General features: G+C 55.5%; 1 protein-coding gene across 9 annotated transcripts in view; it reads left to right on the forward strand.

Moving 5' to 3' along the window:
* The window catches only part of CABIN1 (calcineurin binding protein 1), a 192518-nt gene extending 174848 nt beyond the window's left edge, over positions 1-17670 (forward strand). For all 9 annotated transcript variants that reach the window (XM_049865389.1, XM_049865386.1, XM_049865395.1 and 6 more), the window contains 8 exons: positions 91-254; positions 1273-1369; positions 2362-3042; positions 9661-9735; positions 11196-11478; positions 15318-15461; positions 16801-17027; positions 17178-17670. In XM_049865389.1, the coding sequence (XP_049721346.1) occupies positions 91-254; positions 1273-1369; positions 2362-3042; positions 9661-9735; positions 11196-11478; positions 15318-15461; positions 16801-17027; positions 17178-17321 (1815 nt within the window). In that variant the 3' untranslated portion in view covers positions 17322-17670. The remainder of the gene's footprint in view (positions 1-90; positions 255-1272; positions 1370-2361; positions 3043-9660; positions 9736-11195; positions 11479-15317; positions 15462-16800; positions 17028-17177) is intronic.
* The last annotated feature ends 2305 nt before the right edge of the window (positions 17671-19975 follow it).

The raw sequence follows: 19975 nt of genomic DNA on the forward strand, positions 1-19975 counted from the left end.
TGGACCAGGCAGATGTCCCCTGGCTCCAGGGCGGACTATGGGAACCCCTGGTTCTGGGCAGCCCTGCTCACACCCCTTACCTGCCTGCAGGGCATCTGGCGGATCCCCGTGGACGAGATCGACCGGCCAGGCAGCTTCGCCTGGCACATGAACCGCTCCATTGTGCTGCTGCTGAAGGTGCTGGCCCAGCTACGGGATCACAGCACCCTGCTGAAGGTGTCCTCCATGCTGCAGCGCACACCCGACCAGGGCAAGTGAGTGCCACCCACCAGGGGTTCGAGGGTGTCAGTGACCAGACTAGGGCAAAGTGAGTGCAGCCTGTCAGTCCAGGCCAGGGCAAGTGAGTATAGCCCACCATGGGGCTGGGGGCCAAGGGGCTGGATCAGTGAAAGTGAATGCCATCCACCAGGCCAGGGGCCAGGCAGCCCCCATGGGGATGCTGCAGTCGGGATGGGTACACCGGCTGGGGTCTGCAGCCCAGACCAGTTTCTCCACCTGCTTACTCAGCCAGTCATGCCCACTGATCAGGGACCCAGAGCTAGAGCACAGGTGGTGGCCAGTCCTGGGTATGCATGTGCAGCCAGGTGGCCTGGACAGCCCTCCTCAGGGTCCTCTATCCCAGTGTCTAAATGTAAATGGTACCACCCTGCCCTGAATGCTCCTCTGAACTCTGTCTCCACATTGAGACTTGGAGCTGCCTACCCTTTCTTTCCTCCTGCTCCCCCAACTCGGGGCTAATAGAGCTGCTGTTAATGTGAGGAGGACAGGCATTCAAACTGTGCCGTAGTGCCCCAGGCAAGGGCCAGCGACAACAGCCTCAAAGGGACCCTGCCCCCAGGAAAGGGCAGACAGGACAGGGGAGGCGTCACAGTTGCCATTTACAGGGGCATGAGGGCACCCTGGGAGAGACACAGCTCCGACACGGTTTGGGCCAGGCTGTGAGGCCCTCCACTGCTGGTCAGGCCAGCAGGCACCTTCTGGGCCAGCCCCGCTACACCTCTTCACTGCTGCATCACCTATGGCTGCCAGGTATCATGCCAGGAGCTGAGCCAGAGGTGTGTTGGAGACTCAAACGGCCAGGCCTAGGCGGCACAGAACAGCATGCAGATGCCGAGGCCACAGGTGTACACTGCGCTAGGGCCGGGAGGCTTCTGGGAAAGCAGAGCCCAGGCAGGTGGGAGGCTAAGGGACAGGGCCTCAGGGAAGGGGCCTTCACCCAGTCATGCTCACTGCTGAGCGATGTGCTATCTGGGGCCCTATTGTCCTCTGCAGGAAGTATCTGCGTGATGCTGACCGCCAGGTCCTGGCACAGCGGGCCTTCATCCTCACCGTGAAGGTGCTGGAGGACACGCTGAGTGAGCTTGCAGAGGTACGCTGCCTGCCTGTGCTCAGAGACCCCATGCCTCCCCACTGCTACCCCTGCATCACCCTCCCACTTCGGCCCTTCCAATGCACCATGCTCTCCCCCACATGCCCCTGAACACGCATCCAGGTCCATCCCAAATGGGGTCCAGACTCCGCACCTACACACAGCCATTCAGGCAGATCCCTGTGTCTCTGAGCGTGGGCCTCACCTGTGAAGCTGACACACTGCACCAGGTGGGGTGTTATCACTGATACCATGGGGGCAGCACTGTAGTCACTAGTGTGACAGGGCCCAAGCTCTGAGCATCACACCCAACCCAGGGCTCCTGTCCTGCGTTTGGGCTCATAGCTTTGCTGACGATGCCCTCCCCACGGTCAGCTCTAGGGGCTGAGCAGACCCATGAGAGGTGCTGTACACACATGTACTTCTCTCTCCTTCTCCAGGGCAGGTACATCCATCACCATTTTATAGCTGAGGAAACTGAGGCTTAGGAGGTTAAGTAACCAGGGTAGCGGGTGGGTGCTTTGGGATTTGCACTGACAGTTTGGCCCCAGAGCCCCCTGCCCAGGCAGGCTGGCCAGGGTGTGGTACAGGGGCCCAGGACAGTGCCAGAGCTTGGGGGTGTCCTCACCCCACCCCCACACCACACAGTGCAGGTGGGGACACATGAGAGCCACAGCAGCTCAGCTTACTGGGTGCCTACAGGCGGGTCCCCTTCAACAGTGTCCAGGGCTGCCCAGGGGGCTCGAATGGCCAAGGCTGAGGAAACCCTCCCAGAGCAGCTGGGTCTGGAGAGGGGAGGCCTTCCTCCAGTAGGTCTCGGGCCAGCATGCTCCTCCAATACATGAGGACTCAGCCCTGTTGGCTAGAAGATGTACAGAACCCCGTGGTGTTGAGTGGCAGACGTCTTGAGTGGCTGGCCTGGCGCCCAGGGAGCTTTGTTGGGGTGCAGACCCCAGGGACAGAGGCTCTTTTAATCTTCCATTTCCTTGTAGGGATCCGAACGCCCAGGGCCCAAGGCCTGTGGCCTCCCCGGAACCAGGATGACCACGGACATCTCCCACAAGGCCAGCCCTGAGGACGGCCAGGAGGGCCTCCAGCACCCCAAGAAGCTTCCCTTGGCTGATGGCTCAGGGCCAGGAGCTGAGCCAGGGGGCAAAGCAACCCCCCCCAACCACCGGCCTGTGACCCTGGATGCAGGCGACGGTGCAGACCAGAGTGGGGAACGCAGGGACAAGGAGAGCCCCCGGGCTGGCTCCACAGAGCCCATGGACACTGACGAGGTCATTGCTCGTCGCCTTGATGCAGAGCGGGCACTTCCGCTGCCTCTGGGTCGTCCCTCACGGGAGTGGGGCCCTGAGAGCCGGCCAACCGAACTGTCGCTGGAGGAGCTGAGCATCAGTGCCCGGCAGCAGCCTGCCCTGCCCGCCTCTGCCCTACCAGCCCTACCAGCCCCACCAGCCCCCACCCCCTTGGTGCCAGGGCACAGGGCAGGCCCTCCAGAGGAGCCTGCCCCGAGGTCCAGCCGCAAGAGGAAGCTTCTGGAGGACTCGGAGTCAGGCAAGACTCTCCTGCTGGATGCCTACCGCGTGTGGCAGCAGGGCCAGAAGGGTGTGGCCTATGATCTGGGTCGCATCGAAAGGATCATGTCTGAGACCTACATGCTCATCAAGCAGGTGACAGGGCACAGACTGTGCTGTGGGGTCGGGTGGGTGAGGGGCTTCACTGGGATGACAGTGGGGGTGGGATGGGGTGGGGGCGGGGCAAGGATTAGGGAGGCGGTGAGGCCAGGGTGGGGCTAGGGACGGGGCACCCAAAGGCCAGTCTGAAGCAGAACCTTCATGCTTCGTGTTCATATTCTCTTGGAGGAGTGCGTCAACACCCAGAGCGCTACAGTCTGGGTTGGGGGGCTTTAGGTGTTACTCCCACCCCTTCCTGCTGTCACTTTCCTACGTTTGAGGTTTTCTGCAATGAGCATGGGATTTTTTTTTTTTTTTTAATAGCGTGTTTTAGGTGGAAGTTTACACAGCAGATCAGGTTCACATTTAAGAATTTTTATGCAGGCTATTCTTTGACACTGGTTATGGTTTTCACAGTATGTCAGCATTCTCATTACTTCCATTCTGTTTGTTCTGTTTCCACTGATCTAGCTTCCCTGCTCCTCCTTGCTTTCTCATCTTTGCCTTTGGGTAAATGTTGACTGTTTGGTTTCATATAGCTGATTAAGGGAGCACATTATTCATGGGTGATGTTTATTTTATAAGATAATCTATTAGATGCCTCAAAGGTGACTTCAGGAGTAGCTTCAGTTCCAAGTTCAAAGGGTATCTTAGGGCAGTAGTCTCAGGGGTTCCTCTAGTCTCTGTCAGTCCAGTAAATCTGGTCTTTTTTAGGAATATGAATTTTGTTCTACATTTTTCTCCCATTCTGTCTGGGACCTTCTGTTGTGTCCTGGTCAAAATGGTTGGTAGTAGTAGCCAGACACCGTCTAGTTATTCTGGTCTCAGGCTAGAAGAGGCCATGGTATGTGTGGGCTGTTAGTCCTGTGAACTGGTTTCTTCTTTGAGTCTTTGGTTTCTTTCATTCTCTTTTGTTCCAGCTGAGTAGAGAACTGTAGTTGTCTTAGATGGCCACTCAAAAGCTTTTAAGACCTTAGACTCTACTTATCAAACTAGGATGTAGAACATTATCTTTATGAACTGTGTGTTATGCCAATTGACTTGAGATGTCCCAAGAAGGTGTGATCTTAATTAAGCCTGCTATTTGAGTAAACGAGTCCCTCCAGCTGTTTGGATATGTCTAGGAATTCTCCGGAACTGTGCCCCTGTGTGCCTTATTACTTATGTGAATGTATACGTAGCACACCAAAAAAAACCAAACCCCTTGCCGTCCAGTCGATTCTGACTCATAGCAACCCTATAGCACAGAGTAGAACTGCTCCAAGGGAACTGCTCCAAGGAGCGCTGGTGGATTCAAACTGCCAGCCTTTTGGTTAGCAGCGATAGCTCTTAACCACTACGCCACCAGCATTTCCATGTGGCACACATAAACACGTATATACATATGCCTACAGATACAGCTATACCTGCACACCCGTATACTCACATGTGTCTTCCTATACAGATATGTGCATGCATATCTACCTATGTAACTACACCCATATTTTTTGGTTGTTATTACTGTTGTTACAAAGTTATTTATGTTATAGCATTGGCTGAAACTGTCCCTTATTCTTGCATACCTCTTAGTGTCTTCATTTACCTTGGTGAAGTTGTACAGACTTCACCTATATTGGTATAGCCTTTCCCATCACAAAAGGTAATAAGTATCTACTATTTTATCTAGAAAGTGATTTTCCCACCCTCCCCCTTCCATCCCTAGTAACCATCAAAGAACATTGCTCCCTGTGTGTTCTATTCCTGACTTTTTATAATAGTGGGACCACTTGTCTTTTTGTGATTGACATGTTTCACTCAGCATGTCCTCCAGATTGAGTCACGTTATAGGATGTTACATGGACTTCTTGTTACTCTTTATAGTTGCATAGTATTCCACCGTATGCATGTACAGTTTGTTTATGCATTCATCCATTGATGGGCACTTAGATTGTTTCTGTTTTTTTGCTATTGTGAATAATGCTGCAATGAACATAGGTGTGCACATGTCTATTCGTGTCATTGTTTTTATGTCTCTAGGATGTGTACCTGGGGTGACATTGCTGGATCATAAGGTATTTCTATTTCTAGCTTTTTGAAAGGAAATAACCATACTGTTTTTCGTAGTGATTGTACCATTTTACAATCCTAGTAGCAGCATATGAGTTCTAGTCTCCCCACAACCTCATCAGCATTTGTTGTTTTCTGTTTTTTTGATCAGTGTCGTTTTTGCAGGGGTGAGATGGTATCGTATTGTCATTTTGATTTGCATCTCTCTAAGGGCTAATGATCTCAAGCATCTTTACATGTGTTTGTTAGCTAAACAAAGAGTGAAGTGTCTTTTCAAGTCCTTTGCCCATTTTTTGACTGGATTATTTCTCTTTTTATTGTTGAGTTATTGACGTTTTCTATATATTTTAGAGATAAGATGTTTATCAGATATGACACTGCCAAAGATTTTTTTCCCAGTCTGTAGGTTCTTTTTTTACTCTCTTGGTAAAGTCTTTTGATGAGCATCAATATTTTATTTTTAGGAAGTCCCAGTTACTAATTTATCTTCTTTTGTTCATGCATTTTTAGTTGTGTCTGATGTTGTTAGGTGCCGTCAAGTCGGTTCCGACTCATAGCAACCCCGTGTACCACAGAATGAAACACTGCCCGGTCCTGGACCATCCTTACAATTGTTATGCTTGAGCCCATTATTGCAGCCACCGTGTCAGTCCATCTCATTGAGGGTCTTCCTCTTTTTCACTAACCCTGTACTTTACCAAGCATGATGTCCTTCTTCAGGGACTGATCCCTCCTGACAACGTGTCCAAAGTTTGTAATACGCAGTCTCGCCATTCTTGCTTCTAAGGAGCATGCTGGCTGTACTTCTTCCAAGACAGATTTGTTTGTTATTTTGGCAGTCCATGGTATATTCAATATTCTTCACCAACACCACAATTCAAAGCATCAGTTCTTCGGTCTTCCTTACTCATTGTTCAACTTTCGCGTGCGTATGAGACGATTGAAAATGCCATGGCTTGGATCAGGCACACCTTAGTCTTCAAGGTAACATCTTTGCTTTTCAACCCTTTAAAGAGGTCCTTTGCAGAAGATTTGCCCAATGCATCTTTTGATTTCTTGACTGCTGCGTCCATGGGCGATGATTGTGGATCCAAGTAAAATGAAATCCTTGACAACTTCAATCTTTTCTCCATTTATTATGATGTTGCTTATTGGTCCAGTTGCAAGGATTTTTGTTTACTTTATGTTGGGATGTAATCCATACTGAAGGCTGTGGTCTTTTATCTTCATCAATAATTGCTTTGAGTCCTCTTCATTTTCAGCAAGCAAGGTTATGTCATCTGCATGACGCAGGTTGTTAATGAGTCTTCCTCCAATCCTGATGCCCCATTCTTCATATAGTCTAGCTTCTCGGATTATTTGCTCAGGATTTCATTTTACTTGGATCCACAATCAACAGCCATGGAAGGAGCAGTCAAGAAGTCGAAAGACGTGTTGTATTGGTTAAATCTGCTGCAAAGAACCTCTTCAAAGTGTTGAAAAGCAAAGGTGTCACTCTGAAGACTAAAGCGCGCCTGACCCGGCCCATGGTATCTTCCATCACATCATATGCATGTGAAAGCTGGACAATGGATAAGGAAGACCGAAGAAGAATTGATGCTTTTGCATGGTGGTGTTGGCGAAGAATATTGAATATACCATGGATGGCCAAAAGAACGAACAGATCTGTCCTGAAAGAAGTGCAACCAGAATGCTCCTTAGAAGCAAGGATGTCGAGAGTGCATCTTACATATTTTGGACAGCAGGGATCAGTCCCTGGAAAAGGACATCATGCTTGGCAAGTACAGGGTCAGTGGAAAAGAGGAAGACCCTCAACGAGGTGGATTGACACAGTGGCTGCAGCAGTGAGCTCAAGCATAACAACAATTGTAAGGATGGCGCAGGACCGGGCAGTGTTTCGTTCTGTTGTGCATAGGGTCGCAACCGACTTGAGGGCACCTAACAACACAACAGATCCGCTGCTATTCATAAGGTTAATTCTTTTCAGAAGTAGACTGCCAGGTCCTTCTTCCTAGTCTGTCCTAGTGTGGATGCTCAGCTGAAATCTGTCCACTACAGGTGACCCTGCTGGTACCTCACTACCGGTGGCATAACTTCCAGCATCACTGCAACACGCAAGCCCCCGCAGTACGACAATAGGATGGCATAGGATAATTTTAGAGTCGGAAAAACAGTAAGCTTTTTAAAAGTCTGTATTCAACCTTTATAGGGGCACTGGTGGTTCAGTGGTAGAGAGCGCTGCCTTCCACGTGGAGACCCAGGTTTGATTCCTGGCCAGCGCACCTCATGCATAGCCACTGCCCGTGTCAGTGGAGGCTTGAGTGTTGCTGTGATGCTGAACAGGTTTCGGTGGAGCTTCCAGACTGGGAAGAAAGTTCTGGCACTCTACTTCCAAAAATAAGCCAATGGAAACCCTGCGGATCACAACAGTCCAATCCTGTTGTGCACGGGGTCGCCATAAGTCAGGGGCTGATTCAACAATAGCCCATAAGAACAACATATTCAACTTTTAAAGAAATGAGACCACATTAGACATCTCATCAAACCCAGCAGAGGTAACTGGGACTCCTGACCCGTCTACCATGATGGAGCCTCTGGGTGCATTCTGGTAGGCAGCTCCTTCTGGACTTCTCTCATTCATATGTCATTGTTTTCCATGAGGCTGAAACTGGGCATGTGAGTGTATGTGTGTGTGAGTATATGTGTCCATCCATGTGTCTGAGTGTATGTGTCCATCCGTGTGTCTGAGTGTATGTGTCCATCTGTGTGAGTGTATGTGTCCATCCATGTGTCTGAGTGTATGTGTCCATCCGTGTGAGTGTATGTGTCCATCCATGTGTCTGAGTGTATGTGTCCATCTGTGTGTGTGTGTATGTGTCCATCCGTGTGTCTGAGTGTATGTGGCCATCCGTGTGTATGTGTCCATCCATGTGTATGAGTGTATGTGTCCATCCGTGTGAGTGTATGTGTCCATCCGTGTGTGAGTGTATGTGTCCATCCGTGTGTGTGTATGTGTCCATCCGTGTGTGTATGTATGTGTCCATCCGTGTGTGAGTGTATGTGTCCATCCGTGTGTGAGTGTATGTGTCCATGTGTGAGTGTATGTGTCCATCCATGTGTGTGTGTCCATCCATGTGTGTCCATCTATTTGTGAGTGTGTATGTACATCTCTGTGTATGTGTTCATATGTGAGTGTATGTGTACATTGCTGAGTGTGTCTATATGTGAGTGTATGTGTACATCTCTGTGTGTGAATAAGTCCATATGTGAGTGTGAATATACATGTACATCTCTGCCAGTGTATGTGTCCATATGTGAGTGTGTGTGTATGCATACATCCATGTGTGTGTCCATCTTTGTGTGTGTGTGTCCATATGTGAATGTATGTGTCCCTCCGTGTGTGTCCATCCATGTGTGTGTGAATGTATGTGTCCATCCATGTGTGTGCGTATGTGTCCATCTGTGTGTGTATGTGCCCATCCCTGTGTGTGTTACGTGTCCATCTGTGTGTGTGCGTTGTGTCCATCTGTGTGAGTGTATGTGTCCATCCTTTGGTGTGTTAGTGTCCCCTAGCCATGTCCTCACATGGCGGCATGCTTCCTCCTCAGCCCCCTCAGCTTTTGACTGTCATTATCAGGTAGCTATGGCTTCAAGTAGATGTGACTGGATGGTTTGAGCTCCTCTTTGTGTACCTCCCTTTTTAAATTAAAAAAAATTTTTTATGTACCAAGCACATACTTTTTTCTCTATTTCTGAAGCTCTTTCCATGGAAAGAAGCCCCAGAACTTGAAAGCTCTTGGTTACCGCTTCTCAGTTGTATCCGTTCGTGGGTTGCACTTCAAAGGGCCTGTTCGGTTGCCACCTCACCAGCTTCCACTCTAACTTCTGCCAGCTTATGTTGCTGATCAATTAGAAAGTATTGCTTTTCTTGCTGGTGCAGTTGGTCTTGTTCCCACCCTGCTGCCCTCTGGTCTGTCCCAGCACTATCCCGCCCACCCACTGCCCTGTCCAGGGCCCTGCTGACCCCATGTAGGGTGTCACTGTCAGACCTCCTTGCTGACCAGGGTGTCTCCATCATACCTGCGCAGCAGCCAGACCGCAGATTCTGAAAGGCCTTCTCTGCTTATGGCTTTCCATCCTGCCTCCTTAAGGGGTGCCTTCAGGCTCAGAGACTCCACCGTCCTTCATGCCTGGGCCTCTGCCACACTCTGAAGGCGTGGTTGGAACCCTGACCCTCCTGGTCAGCCTTAGCCATTGATGATGTAAGTGACACAGCCACAGAAATGGCCAGAGGGACAGCCCAAGTGCAGGCTTGCACCAGCGTGGTGCTATGGGACCTTGGCCAACCCCCCTCCCAGCCCCTTGCCCAGGAGATAGATAAGGTACCTGTCCTAGTGTCCCAGGCAGGGCTGAGGTAGGGCCAGTGGGGTCAGCCATGGTGTAGGTGGGCAGTCCCTGAGCCTTAGGGCCCCCGCAGACCAGTCCAGGTACAGGGTGCCCTGTGCTGCTCAGCAAGGGGAGGAAGCTGGCCTCCCAGCCCAGGTCTCTGACACAGTATCTCCTCCTTAGGTGGATGAGGAGGCAGCACTGGAGCAGGCTGTGAAGTTCTGTCAAGTCCACCTTGGGGCCTCTGCCCAGAGACAGGTAAGCCCCATTCTGCGCCAAGCCCCTGGCTGCAGCCAGTGTCTGAACCTCTACCACAGTGAGTTAGAGTCCCAGGCCCCGACCTTGACCTGCCAAGTGTGTGCCCAAGGGGCCCCCTTGCCCCTCAGGGAGGATGGTGCCCACCCAGCTAACATCACCTGGAAGGGTGGAAGGTGGAGGAGGTGATGGTGGAGCTGGGGTCTGCAGGGCAAGACAGAGCAAGCTGGCTGAATGGGGGCAGGGGCTGGGAGCGAGGCACAGCCCACCAAGGGAGACAGTGGGGTGGGGAGGATAGTCCTACCCGCCTGCCGCCTGGACCCATGGGTAGGAGGAGGCCTCTCCCTGTGCCCCAGACCCTCTGTAGAGGGCTGCGTGTGTGGCCCCTTACAGCCCACATCTCCCTTGGCCCCACCAGGGTAGACCTTTTCCTGGAGGAGGCGGGAATGGGGCTATCGTTTCTGCCCCCCATAAGCCAAACCCACTGGGCACTGTACCTGGCACCTGGCTTGGCCTGGCCTGGCCTGTCAGGGGAGCTGGGAGACCCTGTGGGTGGAAAGGTGAGTTAGTTACCACTGGCCTGGACTGCCTCTAGCCCACCCATAGTGTACTCAGAGCCACCACCGTCTTAGGAGTGTTCCCTGCTGGCAGCATGCCCTGTCATTATGGCAGCCTATGCTGTCGTCACCGCTGGAGGCCAGTCCTGAGTGAGAACAGGGCCTAGCACCCGCCCCCTTCGCTCCTTCCCCACCCCCTGTGACTGCTTATGCTAGCAGCTCCCCCGCTGGATACACCTGCAGAGTCTGTCCTCCAGCATAGGAGGCTGACCCAGGAGCACCAACACGGAGCGGGCTGTCCACAGGCCAGCATGTCCCCACCATGTGGAGCTGGGCTTGGGGCATTTTCCAGCAAAGCAGGTGTCAGAAGGGACAGAGACACTGGGGGGAGCAGGCTGCCCTCGCAGAGCCTGGGGCCCCTGGAAAGGGTCAGATCCCCCACTAGTCCAGATAGGGTGGCAGGTGTGGGTATTGAGTATCCTGAGCCAGGGTGGGGGCTCAGCTCACAGAGAGGCCACTGCAGGGTCTGCTGCCCCCACCTGCTTGCTTCTGTGAGAGCTGGTGGTGACACCCATCCTGAAAGGGTGGACTATGGTGGCAGGGAGTGGCCCCATTAAAGGAACCAGAAAAGCCTAGGAACAATATCCTGTGGCAGGGGTAGGCAGGAAGCCAGGCTGCAGGGGCCCCTCCTTGCCACACTAGGGTGGGGCAGCGGTGGTCTCCCCAGCTCCCTCAGGACCCTCCCTACTGGCCTTTGGGAAGCAGTTCTCCAGGCCAATTACCGCGGCCTCCAGATGGTGTTTCCCCCATGCTTGTGGGGTAGTGCTGGCAGGCTGCTCAGCAAGGACCCTCCTGCACGCTAGACCTGCCCTCCAAGCCTTCCTCGCCTCTTCTCTGTCCTCACAGGCTGCCGGGGACACTCCCACCACCCCAAAGCACCCCAAAGATAGCCGAGAGAACTTTTTCCCCACAGCGGTAGCACCCACAACCCCTGACACCGTACCAGCTGACGCCCTCCAACGGCCCAGCGACAGCCACGCTAAGCTCCGCCCTGCCCCAGCTGCCACCATGGCCACTATCAGCTGCCTGCCCTGTGCATCAACCTCCGCCCTTGACCCAGCTAAGGACCCTGGCCCCCCCAGGCTACACAGGCCTGAGGCCACCCCCAGCGCTGCGTCTCTGGCCCCAGGTGAGTCCTACCCTACTACCTGCTGGCTGTGGCGCTCGTGCTGCTAGGGGCCAGGGCAGGCTGGGTCCCCATAGAGCCACGAGCAGGTCCTGACAGCCCCCTGCCAGCTGACAGGAAGAGGGGGGAGGGCAACACATCGTCAGACCTATGTGGGGGTAGGCAGGCCATTTGTGCCCTTGCCAGCCACCAGTGAGTTGGTAGCTGGTACAGGCCTGGCCAGCACACCCTGTGTCCATCTCTCCTAGTTTCACCCTCGCTGCCGTGGTCCCAACCTGTAGAATGGGGTGGGAGGAGGAAGGCAGGAACATCATCACCGGCATGCTTGCCGGCATAGCAGCTTCTCTGCCCTACAAGCCTTACAACAAATAGAGGACAGACTGGTCAGGTAGGAAGAAAGGAGTGTCCAACCTATGCAACATTCAGGACCCTGATGCCAGGCCTTGATGCGAGCAAGCAGTTCGCAGGGCCAGCAGAGGGCAGCTGGTTTGCAGGAAGGTGAAGGGGGCGGGCATAGGTTGTAGTGGGCCTTGAGGCTTCATCCATGGGTACCCTCGCTCCTACAGCCCAGGACGTGGCAGCTTGAGGGGCCAGGACAGCTGCAAGCCTGGGGCTTCTGGTGGGGGCATTAAGGGCATTAAGGGGAGCAGGTGGGCATGTCTACTGCCAGCTGGGGTCCATCTCCACCCAGGGCTCCCCTGCTGGTGTCCAGGTCCCAGGGTCATGCCGGGTGGGCACTGATGGCCCTGGGCCTCTGCTCTGTCGCACCCACCTTGCTGGGCCCTCATTTCTACTGCCCCCAACTGGCTCATCTCACCAGCTGACAGAGCCAGGAGTGACCAGCCTGGGCCATGGCGGCAGCCAGGGATGTACGGACCTCCCAGGCCCTCCATGCACGTCCTCCCCTCCCTTCTACCCTGCTCCACAGGCCTGGCCTCTACTACCACCCAAGCCATTTCCCCATACCATGTTGTTATAGAAGGCCTGCCTTCCCTCCCAGCAATGTCTGGGGTTGTGGTTAGCCGTGTAACCTTGGGTGTGTCGTTTCCTACTGACTGAAAGATGAGAGGACCGCCCCAGGCAGGAGTGTCCAGCAGGAAGTCTGGCCTAAGAGCCCCTCATCAGCTGTGACCTGAGTCCGTGACTGGAGGCTGAGGTGTGATTCTCCCTCTGTTGTTCTGTCCTTCAGTCTCTCTACCTGACACTGCCACCGGTTCGTTTGGAGGAGTGTGAAAGTGCAGGGTCTCCAGCCCTGTGAGGCAGAGTCACTTTCCTTTGGGTCAGCTCCTATGGCTCTGAAGGGTACGGGGCAAAGAGCAGCTGAAGACCTATGAGGGTTGTTCCGCCACCACATGACCTTTCTTTCTTTGCCTTCGTTTCCTGTGTAAGATAATATGTAGTAGAGACAGAGCACTGAGGGTTTAGAGCAGTGCCTGGTGCGTAGTCAGCATGGGCACAGGTACAGGTTTTGGTGGTGGTGATTACAAAGCGCAGTGATGGGGGAGCCCACGGTCTGAATAAAAGTCAGTTGGTGGAGGTGGGTCACTCACTACACGAAGACCCAGTCCTGTCCCTACATCTCCTATCTACCTCAGGCCATCTTGCCCTCTGCTTGACCTGGTGGACAGAACAAGAGAGGGAGGACTCCCACCTCAGTCCCCAATCAGGCCACATGCCTGCAGGTGCAGCAACCCTGGGTCACAGCTGATGAGGGGCTTTAGTTTGGTCTTCCTGCCAGACATTCCTGCCCGGAGCGGCAGTCCTGTTTCCAGATGAGTCAGGAAACGAGACACCCCAGGTTACATGGCTAATCGCAGAACCTCCCTACCCCCGTCCCAGTGCAGCAGCAAACCACAGATGCTGCCGGAGGGTGAGGCTGGCCTTCTGTGAGGCGTGCAGGCAGGTGGACAGTCCTTCGGTAAGGACACAGCATGCGGCAGGGGCGAGGCTGGCCTTCTGTGAGGCATGCAGGCAGGTGGACAGGCCTTCGGTAAGGACACAGCATGCGGCAGGGGCGAGGCTGGCCTTCTGTGAGGCGTGCAGGCAGGTGGACAGGCCTTCGGTAAGGACACAGCATGCGGCAGGGGCGAGGCTGGCCTTCTGTGAGGCGTGCAGGCAGGTGGACAGGCCTTCGGTGAGGACACAGCATGTGGCAGGGGTGAGGCTGGCCTTCTGTGAGGCGTGCAGGCAGGTGGACAGGCCTTCGGTGAGGACACAGCATGCGGCGGGTGGGCCTTCAGCATCAACTCCGGTCTTCAGCGTTATCTTATGGTTTCTAAGGGTTAGGAGCTCAGGAGAGGCGTAGTGGGATGCTTCTGGCTCAGGGTCTCCCGGGGTGGAGATCAGGCTGGGGCTGCAGTCATCTGAAGGCTCATCTGGAGAGGGTCTGCTCCCAGGCTCACTCACAGTCTCAGCTGGAGGCCTTAGTTTCCCAGGTGGGCCTTCTTACAGGCTGCCTGGGGGTGCTCACAGCTGGCACTGGCTCCACCAAGTGAGTGACCCATGAGAGCAGTGGAAAGGCCCCACTGTGTCTTCTGTGACCTAATTATGGGGGCTGCCTTCCCATCAGCTTACCATGTACTGCTGATCACACAGACCCACCCTGGCACATTGTAGGGGCTCTGCGGACTGGACTACCAGGGGTGGGCTTGTGGGGTACCCCGAGGCTTTCCCCTCCTATACTGTCCTCTCATCTGCCTGCCTCAGGCAGGCCCAGGCTGTAGTTCACATGTTTTTGTCTGTGGGATCTAGGGAACAGTGTGTCCTGACAAACACTTCAGCTGGGAGAGTTGATCCTTTTATATTTCCTTCTCCAAAACCCAACTAAATGACTCCCTGCCCAGTCCCTTGCTCCCACCACATTTTGGCCTGACCTTGCCCCCTCAGGGCTGCATGGGGACCAAAGGGCTGATGGCGGAAGGACACTTGGAGGAGGGGTGTGTCCCTGGGTGGTCCCAGACCTTTCTGGGGCTGGACAGCTCCCAGGAGGAGCTGTGTCCTCTAGGACCAGACATGGGGTGGGGTGGAAGGGGACAGGTAGCTTCTTGCCAGGTCCCATCATCATCCATGTCCCAGGAGCTGCCTGGGCCCAGGAGAGGCCAGCTTCACCTGCTGCAGTGGGCATTCAGTGGGCAAAGTAGGGCACTGCCAACTTGGCCTGAATGGAGGCAAAGAGCCAGGGTGGTGAGGGACCCTGGAGGCAGGTGAAGCAGGGCTGGGGGAAGCCTGAGAGTGGCCATGGCCCAATGGCAGTTCTTCCACTGTGCTGGCTGAGGTACTCTGAGGATCCAGGTGAAGGTGGCACAGCTGGTACTGTCCCTGCCTCTTGCGAGGGACAGTGTGGTCGGGCCCAGCTGGAGAGTGGTACCAGCATGCTGCTCTGTCCCTTCAGTCTCAGTTGATTTGGTTTTTGGTCAAGGTTCTGAGTACTCCTTACATTAGCTAGTGGGGGAAGCAGAAACTTTTCTGCCCCAGGAGGCTTCAACTGCTATGGGATGTGTGTTAATGGAGGGACCGTGGACTGTGGCATCTTGCTCACCATTGTGCTTCCGGTCCACCCACCCACTTCTGGCTAGTTTCTGCCAGGACCTGCCTGGCCTCTAAACACCTGCAAGTCCAAGGACCCCACATCTGGAGGTGGAGAACTGCCCCAAGCAGGGTCACCAGCAGTGTAGTCCCATCCTGCTGCTCTGCCATGCGACCAAGCCACAGACGTGTGTGACCCCAGGGGAGAAGAGCAGAAGGCAGGGCAGACCTGGCACCCACCTGCCAGAGGCCCCCACGGCCCTGCCTCTGTGAATGGGTAAGGATGTGGCCCTCAGCTGGTTCCCATGTCCCCCCAGAGGGAGAAGAGCTGGCAGGAGTGGCGGAGGGTGCCAGCTTCACACTTCAGGAGCCCCGGCACGGCCAGCAGGTGAAGCCAGCATCTGCAGTGCCCCCAGCGGAGGCCACCCCCCTGATGGCTGCTGAGCCCACCTGCAGCCAGGGTAAGGCGGATGGGAGCGCTGGGCATTCCCTGAGGCCCCCGGATGGGCGCTGGGTGTGTGGGCAGAGAGGCCTGGGGTGGGCACGAGGTCACATGCACACATTGGGCCTGTGTGGAGGACAGGGGCCTGTGCAGGGTTCAGTGGACATGAGGTACAGAGGAATGGGGGCTACTGAGGGGTAAGCGTGGGTGTTGGTATGGGTGGAGGCAAGGCTGGGAAGGGTGGGCAGGGAGCCAGGTGGGGAAAGGAGGCCCTGGCTGAGGGGCTTGGGGGCTGTGGCAAAGAGCGGGGGAGGAGAAAGCCAGGACTTGGAATTTGCCCAGAGAAGGGCCCTGAGAATGTCTCATTCTGCCTGCTTCACAGAGGAAGGCATTGGGGGTGGGGGTGGGAGGTGGTTCCCAAGGGTTAGCACTCGCTCTGGCCATGCAGGGTCAGCTAAAAACCAGGCCTCTGCCCCACAAGGCTGAGGCTGCCTAGCTGTGACTGGGTGGGGGCACACCCAGAGGGGCTGGGAGGGCAGGTACGTGAGGAGGAGTGAGACACTGACGGGTTAGGCCAGCATCCCCATGGGCAGCTGAGCTACTGCCCTAGCCCAAGTATGGGGTCCGAACCTGTTCCCGACAGCGCCCCGCCAGCCAGGACCATGCCTGGCCCCTGGGACTCCTTGGCTAAGGCCTCCAAGGGCCATTCAGGTTGGCAGGACTGGCACCAGCTGCCGAGGGCCACCGTGGGCAGGGAATGAACCCCATTCCTTTTAAAGCCGTGGCGGGGCAGTAATGTGGAGCCCAGCCAGGTCACACTTGTTCCCAGTGCATGGTCCCCACAGCTGCCGGGCTCATCTGCAGCCTGCACCACTCACCTCCTCGAGGCCCTGGGCACACTGCCCAGCTTGTCCAGGAGCGCAAAGGAGAGCAGCCCCTGGCTATCAACCTAGTCTAGACCCTGCCTGGGCTGCCTGTCGTCCCCTCCAGCCCAGCCCTGGGATGGTTCAGGACTGTTTGAGCACCTTTGTGCACAGGCTGGAGGGCCTGTGAGTCCCTGGGGGGCGGGGTGTTGGCCGAGGCACGCAGAACGCACAGCTGCATCCTGGGGTGCACAGCTCAGAGCCTGTCAGTTCCTGCAGGGCCTGGGAGCCAGGCAGCCAGGGAGGAGGCCTGGGCTGGACTGGGTCAGCATGGTGGGTGGGCTGGAGCCAGGGCTAAGTGAAGGCAGCAGGGAGTCCAGGCAACAGGGGAGGGGTGTTCTGGTGCCTCTGTCTTCTAGAGGGAATCCTAGGGAGAGGGGCTGGGCCTCTGGAGCCTGTCACAAGGCTCTGCCCCACGTTCCCTCCCTGCCACAGCCTCTGGCTCCAAGGCCCCAAGTAGTGGGGGCGTCCAGCCACCTGGGGGCCCCCCAGGCAAAGCCGAGTCCACCAGGGCCAAGCCACGTCTGCTGCCCAACATGCCAAAGTTGGTCATCCCGGAGGCTGCCACCAAGTTCCCTCCCGAGATCACTGTCACACCGCCCACCCCAACCCTGCTTTCGCCCAAAGGCAGCATCTCAGAGGAGACCAAGCAGAAGCTGAAGGTGACAATGGGGATGGTGGGGGGAGCGAGCAGGTTACAGAGAGCCCCCTTGGGGCAGAGGGAAGCAAACGGGGGGGTTCAGGTTACAGAGGGGCTCCGAAGTGGGAGCCTCGCCGCCCCTGACCAGTGCCTGCCCTCCCCCCATCTGCAGTCGGCCATCCTGTCTGCCCAGTCAGCTGCCAATGTGAGGAAGGAGACCCTGTGCCAGCCGGCCCTGGAGGTCCTGGAGACATCAAGCCAGGAGTCCTCGCTGGAAAGTGAGACAGATGAGGATGATGACTACATGGACATCTGAGGGGGGCCCATCCTGCCCAGGCACTGGGACACTCCTTTGGCCCGGCCCAGGGCAAGGCTGAGGCCCATTGGGGCCCTTCTTCAGCAGCCCTTCCCCCCTCACTGGGTCCTCCTGCTTCCGGGGTCAAGGCAACAGATCTTGGGCCACCATGCCAGGAGGAGATCCTGGTGCCCAGGAGGAGGCGGCTGACTGAGCTTCGTGGAGGTGGTCATCTGGACAGCAGGGCCGGCGTTCTTTTTCATGAAATCTCACCTTTATAAATCCCCCCGCACCCCGCCTGAGGCAGCCATCACGGTGCAGAGCTACTCGGGGACCGGGCTCACCCCATGTCCTTTTTTTTTTTTTTTTAATTTCTTTTCTAATAAAGATGTAACAGTTGTCTTTGTCTCTTTCCTCTCCTGGGGGGTAGCCAGGACAGGCTTGGGGCTCCCTGCAGCTCCCCTCAGGGTTCTGGACCCTCCTTCCAGAGGTCAGAGCCTGGTGCTCAGGCAGCCCTGGGGACCCACCAGGCCAGCAGGGCACCTGCAGGACCAGGGAAGATCCTCAGGGTGGCTGGTGCTGGATCCCATGGGGGTGTCAGTGTGGCCCTGAAGATCAAGGAGGTGTAATGGGGCCGGAGAGTCCCACGAGGTGGGAGTGTCAGGCCGGTGAGAAGATCTACCTCTCAGCACCCTCAACAGATGTACGGGCTCCATGTTCAGAAATGGTTAAGAATTTTAAGTCTGCTGCTGCAGAACACTAGACCAGGCTGCGGACCTGGCCTTTTGGGGGAGGTACAGGTTCCAGGCCCACACCAGCCATCTCCCCTCCATGGCCAGCCCAAAACCACACTGTCAGCCCCTCAACCTCAACCCCTACCTAGGGGCCATCTTAAGCCATTGCAGCTCCCCTCTCCTACCCCGCCCCCCACACCCGGTCCTCTGCCCCTCCTGGGCGTGCCTGTGATTGGATCCCTGCTGATGCAATCATTTTGGTGGAGGGTGGAGGGGGGGTCTGGGCACCCTGGGCCGGGCCCACGGTAGGGCCTGGTGCCACCACTAGGTGGCAGTGTGGGGCCCAGACTGTAAACCCAGTGTCTAACCTCATGCCCACCCAGGGAGAAACAGGAACCAGCAGCCTGCCCTCCTCTGGTGCACCAGACCCCCTCCAGGAGCAGACCCCAGCAAACTCCCCCAGCACCTTCCCATTCTTTTGGGGACTGCGATGTCTAGGGCCCAGAACATTCTGCCGTCTTCCATACTAGAGCTATTGGGGCACTCTGTCCTCGGCCTGACCCTTCTGTAGAGTTTTTGCCTTGGAGTGGCTCCTGGCGCAGGACCAGGGCAGCCACTGACAGGTTCCTGGGAGTGAGGGGCTTCCCCTCTACACCAAGGCTCTGAGAGGCAGCGGGGGCTTGCCCTGCTCACATCTGTCTTGGGGCAGTAGGTATGAGGTGGGGCAGGGGGCAACCCTAGGCCCCAGAGCCAACTCCCATACCCTGGCAGGCTTCCTGCCCCCTTCTCTAAGAGTCAGCTCTTGGGGGCACCTCAGGGCTCTTAGCAACACACCCACCCCTAAGAGGGGTTGTGGCAGGGACAACGGGCACAGAGGCCACAGCCTGCTGGTCAAAGCCCCAGGCCAGCTAAGATCCTGCACTGTGTTGCAGCATCCCCTTGAATGCCTTGAGAAGCGTTGGCTGGACCTGGGCCTGCAGCTGGAGGTGGCCAGGCCCAGTGACAACCTTAAGCTTGAGCCCTCCTCACCTCCTGGATGTGGCATTGCCGGCAGCCACCAGGCACTGTATCTCTCCAAGACCTCACCCTGGCTGGGCCTCAGTTTCCTTACCTGCATAAAAAAGACGATGGGGTGGGGAGTGCTGGGAAGATTACGCAAACTCTGAGAGTGACACAGGGCAGATAGGCCGAGGGTGGAGAGGGGCCTCCGGGCTCCCAGCGAGTTGGCAAAGGCTTCCCTTTGTTACAGGGCAAGGCTTCCCAGCTCGCGACTAAGCCCTGCCTAGGTTCTTACTGTCTTCTTACCAAGAATGACCAGCAGAGGCTCAGAGGTTCCACATGAACAAAGGTTTATTAGTGACAGGAAGAAAGTAAAAAGGCTCACAAGGGAGAGATGGAGAGGGGTTTCCACCTATGCTAGCTGCCAGTCGCTCATGAACAAGGGATTTCCTAGGGCTTATAAAAGATTTTCTTCATTCATTAGATGGAAGGAGATTTCCAGGAGAAGGGGAGGGATTATGAAAATCAAATGCTCACGCAGTTGGAATTCAAGATGGATTTCCTCCCAGAGGTTGTCGGAACTAAGATGGAGTCTGTTGCAAGGGCTGCTGGGGTGTTGAACAGAACTTACTCTGGGATATTGCACATGTGTGATGTCTCTGGATCCTGGTTTGAGTCCCGGCAAGGGATTCTTGCTCATGATTATCTCATGTGGAAGGTCATCCATAGGTTACCTTGACTTTTACTTTGCATGCTCTGCACCTGTTGGGGGACTTCAAAAACAATCAGGAGGGTTATCAGTAATTTATAGCTGGTCAAGCATGTAGGGATAAGATATATGGCCTCTTATCTTGTCTGAGTACCTAGTTTGTTAGTCACAAGTAGTCCTTGAGTGCCAGCAGGAAAAATTATATGGTGGTCTGTGCTTAGGTTTAGATTCCA

Source organism: Elephas maximus, chromosome 22, assembly GCF_024166365.1.
Source record: "Elephas maximus indicus isolate mEleMax1 chromosome 22, mEleMax1 primary haplotype, whole genome shotgun sequence".
NCBI lineage: Eukaryota > Metazoa > Chordata > Mammalia > Proboscidea > Elephantidae > Elephas > Elephas maximus.